At 38.8% G+C, this 10642-nt stretch overlaps 1 protein-coding gene across 3 annotated transcripts in view; it reads left to right on the forward strand.

The window, feature by feature from the left end:
- bark (C-type lectin domain-containing protein bark beetle) overlaps positions 1-10642 on the forward strand; it is a 77898-nt gene that overhangs the window by 39101 nt on the left and 28155 nt on the right. For all 3 annotated transcript variants that reach the window (XM_073971263.1, XM_073971265.1, XM_073971264.1), the window contains exon 3: positions 4789-4955. In XM_073971263.1, coding sequence (XP_073827364.1) covers positions 4789-4955 — 167 coding nt within the window. The remainder of the gene's footprint in view (positions 1-4788; positions 4956-10642) is intronic.

A 10642-nucleotide genomic window follows, 5' to 3' on the forward strand; every position in this document is an offset into this window, starting at 1 on the left:
TCATAGATAAAGTCAGTAATGAATGGGAGGAATAATACTTAAAGAATTTATGTTTGAATTTGATGCAGTGTGTATTAGGGTGGATAACGTTATTTTACAAGTAAAAAATAATCAGTCGGTATTTTCGAAAGTGATTAAATAATATTTGGAAATTTCCAGCATACAATTTGAACCCATCAACTTTACAACACACATGCCATACACTGCGTAAGATGACCTCTGAGTCCATCTGCCCTAAAGTAGGTAGCCTCTGAGCCCATCTACCCTATAGTAGACGTCCTTTAAGCATATCAACTCTACAGTAGATGGCCTCATATTCCATATTCCAGTAGATATCCACTGAGTCCTCAGCAACTCTACCCTCAGTAGATGGTCTCTGAGTCCACCTACACTACAGCAGATAGCCCCTAAATCCATCTACCATACAGTCTTTGGTCTCAGACCATCCACGCTATAATATATGTCCTCTGGGTCCATCTGCCATAAAATAGATGCCATCTGAGCCCATCTACGCTACAGCAGATGGCCTCTGAGCCATTCCACGCTATAGTAGATGACCTGTGAGCCCATATACTCTATAGTAGATGGCATCAACTCTGCAACACATGTCTCCTACATTACGTAAGATGCCCCCTACACCCATCTATCCTCCAGTAGATGGCCTCCAAGCTATAGTGGATGGCCTCTGAGCCCATCTACCGTGCCCTAGATGGTCTCTGAGCCCACCTACCCTGCAGTAGATAGAATCTGAGCCCATCTACCGTACAGTAGGTGGCATTTGAGCCTATCTACCGTACAGTATGTGGCATTCGAGCCCATCTACCCTACAGTAGATGGTGACGTGACGGCCACTGGTCGAAAAATCCTCCCAGTCAATTCTGAAAGGTTGCTTTGATAGACCCTTTCTGAAAAAGGGTGCTTCAATAGACCCTTTCTGAAAAAGGGTGCTTCAATAGACCCTTTCTGAAAAAGGGTGCTTCAATAGACCCTTTCTGAAAAAGGATGCTTCAATAGACCCTTTCTGAAAAAGGTGCTTCAATAGACCCTTTCTGAAAAAGGGTGCTTCAATAGACCCTTTCTGAAAAAGGGTGCTTCAATAGACCCTTTCTGAAAAAGGGTGCTTCAATAGACCCTTTCTGAAAAAGGGTGCTTCAATAGACCCTATCTGAAAGAAAGAAAGTGTACATGGATAGACCCTTTCTGGAAGAACGGGTGATTCGATAGACCCTTTCCATAGACCCTTTCTGAAAGAGCGGGTGCTTCCATAGACCCTTTCTGAAAGAAGGGGTTCTTTAAGAAAGGGTCGTTCTACAGACCCTTTCTGAAAGGATGGGTGCTTCAAGAAAGGATCCTTCTAAATAAGGAAAGGGTGCTTCAAGAAAAGGTCCTTCTATAGAACGAAAGGGTGCTTTCCTTCTCTGAAAGAAAGGGTCCTTCTATAGACCCTCTCTGAAAGAAAGGGTGCTTCAAATAAGGGTCCTTCTATAGACTTTTTCCGAAAGAAAGGGTCCTTCTATAGTAAGAAAGGGTGCTTTCCCTTTCCCTTTCTGAAAAAGGGTACTTCGATAGACCCTTTCTGAAATAAAATGTGCTTCAAGAAAGGGTCCTTCTATAGTAAGAAAGGGTGCTTTCCCTTCTGAGCCCATCTACCCTACAGTAGATGGCCTTTGAGCCCATTTTCTCCGCTGTAGATGGCCTTTGAGTCCATCTACTTTACCTTTGAGCCCACATATTATATGGTAGATGGCCTTTAAACTCATCTACTCTACGGTAAATGGCCCCTGAGCCCATCCACCCTACAGTAGATGGCCTCTGAGCCCATCCACCCCACAGATGGCCTCTGAGCCCATCTACCCTAGAGTATATAACCTATGAGCCCATCAACCCTAGGGTAGATGGCCTCTGAGCACATCCAACCTACAGAAGATGGCCTCAGAGCCCATCTACTCTACAGTAGATGGCCTTTGAGCCTATCTACTCTACAGTAGATGGCCTTTGAGCCCATCTACACCACTGTAGATGGCCTTTTAGTCTCAGAGATGGCCCATATACTATACGGAAGATGGCATTTGAGCCCATCTACTCTGCGGTAGATGGCGGTTGAGCCCATCTGCTCTAGAGTATATGGCCTTTGAGCCCATCTACACTACAGTAGATGGCCTTTGAGCTCATATACACTACAGTAGATGGCCTTTAAGCCCATATACTCTAGAGTAGATGGCCTTTGAGGCCTTCTACTCTACAGTAGATGGTCTTTGAGCCCATCTACTCCACTGTAGATGGCCTTTGCGCCCATCTACTCTACGGTAGATGGCCTTTGCGCCCATCTACTCTACGGTAGATGGCCTTTGAGCCCATCTACTCTACAGTAGATGGCATCTGAGCCCATATAACCTGCAGTAGATGGTCACTGAGTCCCTCTACACTACAGTAGATGACCTTTGAGCCCATCTACTCTACAGCAGATGACCTTTAGCCCATCTACTCTACAGTAGATGGCCTTTGAGCCCATATACTCTACGGTAGATGGCCTCTTAGCTCATCTACTCTACGGTAAATGGCCTTTGAGCCCATCTGCTCTACGGTAGATGCCCTTTGAGCCCATTTAGTCTACAGTAGATGGCATCTGAGCCCATATAACCTGCAGTAGATGTCATCTCAGCCCATCTACCCTACCATAGGTAGTCTCTGAGTCAATCTTCCATACAATAGGTGGCATCTGAGCCCATATAACCTGCAGTAGATACCTTCTGAGCCCATCTACCCTGCAATAGATGGCGTCTGATCCCATATAACCTACAGTAAATAGTCTCTGAGTCCATCTACACTACAGTAGATGGACTTTGAGCCCATTTACTCCACTGTAGATGACCTTTGAGTCCATCTCTTCTACGGTAGATGGACTTTGAGCCCGTATAACCTACGGTAGATGGCCTTTAAGCTCATCTACTCTACGGTAAATAGCCTTTGAGCCCATCGACACTACGGTAGATGGCCTTTGAGCCCATCTACTCTACGGTAGATGGCCTTTGAGTCTCTGAGCCCATCTACCCTGCAATAGATGGCGTCTGAGCTCATATAACCAACAGTAAATTGTCTCTGAGCCCATCTACACTACAGTAGATGGGCTTTGATCCCATCAACACTGCAGTAGACGGCCTTTGAGCCAATCTACTCTACAGTTGATGGCCTTTGAGCCCATATACTCCACGGTAGATAGGCTTTAAGCTTATCTACTCTACGGTAAATTGCCTTTGAGCCCATCTACTCTACGGTAGATGGCCTTTGAGCCCATTTAGTCTACAGTAGATGGCATCTGAACCCACCTACCCTACAGTAGATGACCTCTGAGCACATCTACCCTACAATAAAAAGTCTCTGAGTCCATATACATTACAGTAGATTTCCTCTGAGCCAATCTTCCATGCAATAGATGGCTTCTGAGTCCATATAACCTGCAGCAGATGCCTTCTGAGCCCATATAACCTACAGTAGATGACCTTTGAGCCCATCTAATCTACAGTAGATGGCCTTTGTGCCCATATTGGCTCCAGTAGGTGACCTTTAAACCCATCTACCAACAGTAAATGACATTTAGTCCATCTAACCTGGAGGAGAACCATAAAGACTGAATTAAACCAGATAAATAAATCTTTAGATGAAATAAAATTAATATGTCAAGATAGATTAAGATGGAAATGTATTATAGAAGCCCTATGTTCCCAAGTGGAATAATAAAGGGAAAAAAAACTTCAGTAGACGGCCATTGAAAATCCATTGAAATCCTCTGGAGCCATCTGCCAGTAATAAACCAGTAAATGATTTCTATCGCCTTCTATCCTGTAGTAAATAGCGTCTGAGTCTATATCCTCGGTAGAAGATGGCTTCTGAGACCATCTAACCTACAGTAGATGGAAATTTCTAAATAATCATCGAACAGCCCTACACAGTACTTAAGCGAAAACCTTTGTATTTTTTGAGGGAGATGCAGAAATCGTCGCTCTTTTCGATAGTTATCGTGCCCTCCAGAAATTTGAGTTGTTCACCGCAGGATAAGTTAAAGCATTATTATCATTAAGTCAGGGACCATGGTCAAGCCCACGAAAAACGTAAGAACACTAAAAATTTTAAAACTAGCAAACAAATTTGGCATGTTGTAAAAATTATGTTAAATTATTTTATCGAACATATTACAAAGATTAACCCAAATTATCCACCCTAATACACACCCAAAGTAATAAACATTATAATTTTTTTGTTGCCATTTAATACTAATAAGCAAATGAAATGAAATGTAAAAAGAAGATAAACCCGCAATAAGAAAGTAATAATTGAGGAATTTGTCATGACCTAAACATGATGAACTTCCTATTGTGGTTGCTCACGCCAGCAATGATGGTCGGTCTCACATTAATGGCAGGGCTTTCTAGTAATTTGGTAGTGATGGTTGCATGAACAACAGCCGTATAGTGCTCAACTTGGCATTGTTGTCTTGTCTTATTTGAAGCGCTTACTGTGACACATCTATGGGTTAGGAGGTCAATCATTATAAATGTTAATTGTAGAGGTTATGACTTCCACACATAGGCAAGCAGGCATTAACCGACCGACAACTAGACAACTAAGAAGTTGCGGAAGATGCTTCAACACATTTTCTATGCTAATTAAATTATAATTATTTATTGCTTAATGGACACAATTACATTCATTTTATCTGTCTTGTTTTGTAACTTAATTTTAATTTGTTCTTCATTTTGTTGTTGTTTTTTTTTTATTTGTTTCCAATAGGGTACTCCAACGGCACGTATTACCCTAACAGCCCAAGGTCACAATGTCGAATTACCCGATGTAGAAGAACGTGGCATACGGTTAGTGGATGGACCCACACCACTTGAAGGCAGATTAGAGATTTTCCATAAGGGAGCATGGCGTGCGGTGTGCACAAATTCCAGAAAGTAAGTTTTGAACATCAATTTGTAGTTGTTGTATTTGAAAATTTGAAACTCGTTTTATGACTAGGCATTTGAACAGCCTATTTATTTAGCAAGAATTGTTATATTCAAAGTTTGGTTATCTGTGTACATCCATCCGTACCCAGCAAAAAGGCACCCCGATCCAGCGAACAGAGAGAAGTATTCTAAATAGGATGCCAATTTCAAAATTGGATTTGTTATTATTTAAAGGAACATTGAAAGACTTATGTTGGTAGTTGACATTGCGGTACGCGTGGGTCTACAGTAATATAATAATAATTGTTCCACAAACATCCCCGATTCATTATATGGTACCTAGTGTTTATCGCCGAGTCCAAATGGCGTGTCTTAAGACACCACTTGTAGAGAAGTTTTAAATGGCTGAAATTCTAAGAAAATGTCGCCAACATTACTGAGGGGTGTTTTGTCACCATTGAAAATTTGATGTTGTCTCGCCGGGGAATCGAACCTAGAACCTTCAACGTGCAAGGCGGGTGTGCATACCATTGCACCACAGTGGCAATCGTGGGTCTATAGTAGTAAACGAATTGACCAAGCCTACAAATATTAAATATAATATATGTATCTGAAAGACTTCAAGGAGTAACCCAAAGCTAGCAGTAACCTTATGAGCCCATATTTTCATATGACATATCTAAATGATTATTGGAGCAGAAATAATCAATATATGTGGTTGTTATACTAGAGGTAAATTAAAGTACCAAAATAGCTTGTAAAACACTACACCCATATTATAAAAATTAAGAAAAATAAATTGTAATTCTTTCGTACATAAAGGACAGAGTAGGCTTTTGGGACACATACCTGCAATCTGCTATCCTTACCATGTACCCTTACTTCCTTAAGGTAGACTACCTCCAAATCCATAAAGTACTAAACCGGAGAAAAACGACTTTATCTCTTTTAGATTCATGTTTAAAAATCCAAATTTACTGTTTAAATATTAATATAATACAAGGTACAGTCGAAATCGCTTATAACGTCGGTCAAGGGACCGACCAAAATTGGACGCTAAACTATATTTATAAAAGAGGTGAAACTATATGATGTATAGTGACTTTTGGATATAAATATGTTGTTATACCCTCAGCATTTATGCTAACGAGGGTATATACACTTTCATACAGGCAAAATGTGCCTCATCGAAATAATGGTTTTAGACCCCATGTATGTTTGAACGAAATGTGTTTCAGACAATTTGGAGTCGTTTGAGCAATGTCCGTCCGTCTGTCTGTCTGTCTGGCTGGCTGGAGCGCACGATAACTCTCGAACGGATGAACCGATTCGATTCAAATTTTGGCTTTCGTAATATTTTGCCCAAACTTAGTTTAAGTTCGAAGATGGGCTATTTGGGTCCACTCCTTCCGGTACCTCCCACACACAAGTTCGAAAATGTTCGGAAAATTTGTGCGCACGATAACTCTTGAAGGGAGTAACCGATTTGGTCCATACTTTGCACGTCCTGAAATTTGTACCAGACTTAGATAAGATTTCAATACGAACTCAATCGGTCCACTCCTTCAGGTACCTCCCATCTTCCTGATATAGATCAGGTTCAAATATGGACTATATTTGTCTACTCCATCCGGTACCTCCCACACAAAATTTTGGATAAGTTCACTTTAAGACCTGATATCGAATCACTTTTATTTTTGTTGAAGCAACTTGCATTCGCTGCCCCAATTGCGATGGTAAAAGTTTTTTTCAGGGGCAAGTCCATACTTCTTGAGAAAACAGCCTGAAGGGTGTAAAAACCCCATAGGCAACATATGTAGTGGCTGGAGATCCACTTCCATAATGGTCAATGTCGATCCATTCCTTTTAGTATCTCCTCCGCAAAACTTTTGATATTTAATAATAACCAACATTTTTGTCGGATCAAACGCCCAAAATTATTAAAACCCCCTAAATACATACGTTTTTTGGGGAAAAAATTGTTTCAATATACACAGGCTGAGGGTATATCTCTGTCGGCAAAGCCGACTGATACTTTCTTACTTGTTTTATTAATTATTTAATAAATAAATTTAATACAATTTTTTACTTTTTTCTCTATATAAATATGTATAAATGACTTAAAAACAAAATAATAAAAAATAACGATATTAAATTAATTTTCCAGCAAAAATATAACGTTAATTAAGAATATGGTTTTATTTAAAATAGTCTGTTATTTTAGTTTGGGCTTTTGAATTCTAACATAAGTTTAAAATTTAACTCAGATATGAGTTTTGAAAGGGTTTTCAAAAAAATTTTTTGCTTGTAACATCTTCTGAGAAAATAATTTTTGAAGAGTCTCTACAGCTAGTCACGCCTCTGACACTGACGGTAACTGAAATTCTGGTTCTGTAGTATCCTCAATTTCTTCGATAGAATTGCCTTCATCTAAAACTTTTAATATTATGTCGTCATTATACATGCAGATGTGAAAACATTGTCATCGATGGCAACGAATTCATCAATATCTTCTATGTGTTGGGAGAAATGAGAATGAGGACAAATGTCTTCAGAATCGTTCAAAGGACCATTAACAATCTCGCATGATGAATACAATTAGCAATGACTGGAGACGTCACAGTTTTCTTTGCTTCATCTAACAATAACACGGCATCTAACACCTTTAATTAATTACTTTGATCCTTTCCATGCCAGGATAGTGGATATTTGCTAATTCCGTTTGGTATATTGTTGTTGAGTTTGAAAAAAAATATACATACAACAAAATATTGAGAGATATTTTTCTTCTTTGTATAGTTGGACGTTATAACCGATATCTAAATTCAAATATTTCACAAAAAACGGACGTTACAACCGATATGACGTTATAAGCGATGACGTTATAAGCAATATTTATTTGTGTGGAATATAAAGGACAAAAATTCGGGACTTTTGGATTTCGTCGTTATAAGCGATATGACGTTATAAACGAAAAATTTTAATTTTAAAATTTTATAAATTTTAAAATTTTATAATTTAGAGTTTTGATAAGTTCTAGGACCTATAGTAAAATTTTATGGCGAACAAAAATCTGATTCATCAAATTTTATAGGAGATTTTAAAGATTTGTGGAAAAAGGTACCAAAAAAATTCCTTTTATGACTCGCAGGAGGGTTATTTTTTAAGAAATACATTCTTCGCATTCTTGTCAGTAGAGTTGACAAAGACACCATACACCTAAAGCTCAAGGATTCTAAGTGATAATAGCTTGCACCGCTATTTTTGTTTCTTGGTTTTTGGCAAAATTGATACCGATATTTGCTTGGTATGTAATTTCATTTCTTTGGTGACTTACCGTGAAATATAGCGGAGAACATTTTTGGCTTTGACGCCAATATTCTAAAATTATGGTTTGTATGACAATTTTGCCAAAACTCACATGAAGTACGCCCTTAACCCTAAAATGTGTTTCTAATTTTGCATATTACTGGGGTTTAGGTAAGATATAGAGTTTTGGTGTATTCTTGTATTAGTAAAAATTTATGGCGAACAAATGTGTAGAATATTTTGATTTTATACGATCACATTTTATAGGAGAAGGAACCAAAAAGACCCCTTTAATGACCGTCCGAGGGTTAACAAATATGCTAAATGAAACAAGCGACCTGAAAAGCATAAGAACGCAAGGTTAGGTCTAAATCCATTGATTTTTATAGTTTTGGCCAGGATTTTCGTAAAATTGGCCACTGTGCAACGCGTAGAAAAATGTGAGACCAAAATTACAAAGATTGGATTTTCAACTTACATATTACACTGTGACACAAAATGGAACTCAAAGTCTGGGGGGTGGAAAATTTCTTTTGAATATGAAAGCCCTTCATGAGTATACTACGAACCCAAAAGGAAATTTTCGCTATAGGTCAAGTTTCTGAGATATCGCGCGATGAAGTTTTTGATTTTTTTCCCTATAATACTTGGTAAAATAGCTCCATATTTATGTTTGGCGTTGTGTAGCTTCAGCTAGATGTGACATGTCTTCAATCAAATCGATTGGCGAATCTTTTTGTAGAACATTTCATTCTTATAACTCAATGCCTTTCATGTCCTTTATTTCTTGAATCGTAGTGAAAGTACCCCAAGATGAGACTTTTCAACATCCAAATATTCTACAAAAATGTTGCTCAGAAGATTTCAGGTACGGTTCTCTTTGACAACTAATCGATTTTGTCCCGTTTTCATTGTCCTTTTTGACATTTAATCGGTTTTGGTTCAGAAATAAACTATGTTCTGTTTTCTTGTATATTCGTCATTGGACAGTGATTTCATTTCTGGTCAAACCACGGGAAATTTAGACCTGAGCTCAAAGAAAGAATTGAAGAATACCCCTTGGGCAAAATGGTTCTAAGGTATGACTTTTCGATATATACACTGCATCCCCCTAAAATCGATGCACAGTCGATCCACTTGTATGGAGAATGTGGCCAAAAATATTTAGAGTGTAAAAATCAAGCCAATGCGCCGGTTACAGCTTTGTGCTGCTGTGAAGAGTGTTTTAAGAAACACGAGCGTAACAGTCTTCCCCCTTTCCCCTCTGGAGGGGGTATACGGTAAGAATTGTTTTATGCTGTTAATACAAAATGACATGAACAAAGGTCCAGATTATCTTATGATGCAAAAATAGGCTTGGGGCAACAAAACAATCTCCAAAACAACATAAAATCCAATCAATTTTTGTCTGAAAATTGGTAAAATTTTTAATATAGATCATATAGCGTTCTTCCTGGAGAGCACGTACCGCCAACGTAAGACAAATTTGAAAGAAGATTTCTTCATCTTGCCACTGATACCAATTATGTTAATGTACGTGGTCAGATAACAGAGTTATACGCTAATATATCCGTAGAAACCTTATTCTAGGGCAGTTTTAGTCAGCGTCCCATCATTTATAGACTGGCACTAGATGGCAGCTGATTTTAATACTGAATCATCTTAAACCCATGAACTATTTTGGAAAATTATTCCCGAGGTGGGCACTGGTGGGCATCATGACTAAAACCTTAGGTCAAATTTAAGTATATCGAGCCCTTCCCGCGAAAAAGATGTAAGCGACATTTTTTTGATTTTCTTTATTTTACGAAAATCGATAAAGAATATTCCAACACACCATCTCCTAAATTTTTAGAACTCTGCCACTTACCGTTACGAAATTAGAGCAAAAACAATTTTGATGTAAGCGCCCTTTTTATTTTGTTTACCAGTATCAGCACCAGTAATTAATAATAATGCCGCTCTTTGTGTTCAGAACATTCCATCATACCAGAGAGCCATAGGTAAGAATTGGGCGTACTATTGTCGTATACATAGATCCAATGGATGGCCGTTGGTTTCAGACCCCAACTCTTTCCTATGGAATTCTTGCAGGAGTATAGAGCTATTAGACCTATCCTGGCGCGCTCCTCGACATTCCTTTTCCACGTTAATTAGTGGTCCAGAATGATGTCGATGTATTTGGCTTCCGAGGAGAGTTCAAGAGTAACTCCGTCCAGCACTGGTAGGGTGAATGGTCTGACTTTACTCTTGTTCGTAAACAGAACCAACTCAGTCTTCAATGTGTTCAAACCAAGACCATTGTTGATTGCCCATCTCGATAACTTGACTAGAGTTCCTGGCATGAGTTCCGATAGTGTTTATGGCAAATTTAACGCTAAACA

This window comes from Musca autumnalis, unplaced genomic scaffold (genome assembly GCF_047663935.1).
Source record: "Musca autumnalis isolate F117 unplaced genomic scaffold, ASM4766393v1 scaffold_2, whole genome shotgun sequence".
Classification (NCBI taxonomy): Eukaryota; Metazoa; Arthropoda; class Insecta; order Diptera; family Muscidae; genus Musca; species Musca autumnalis.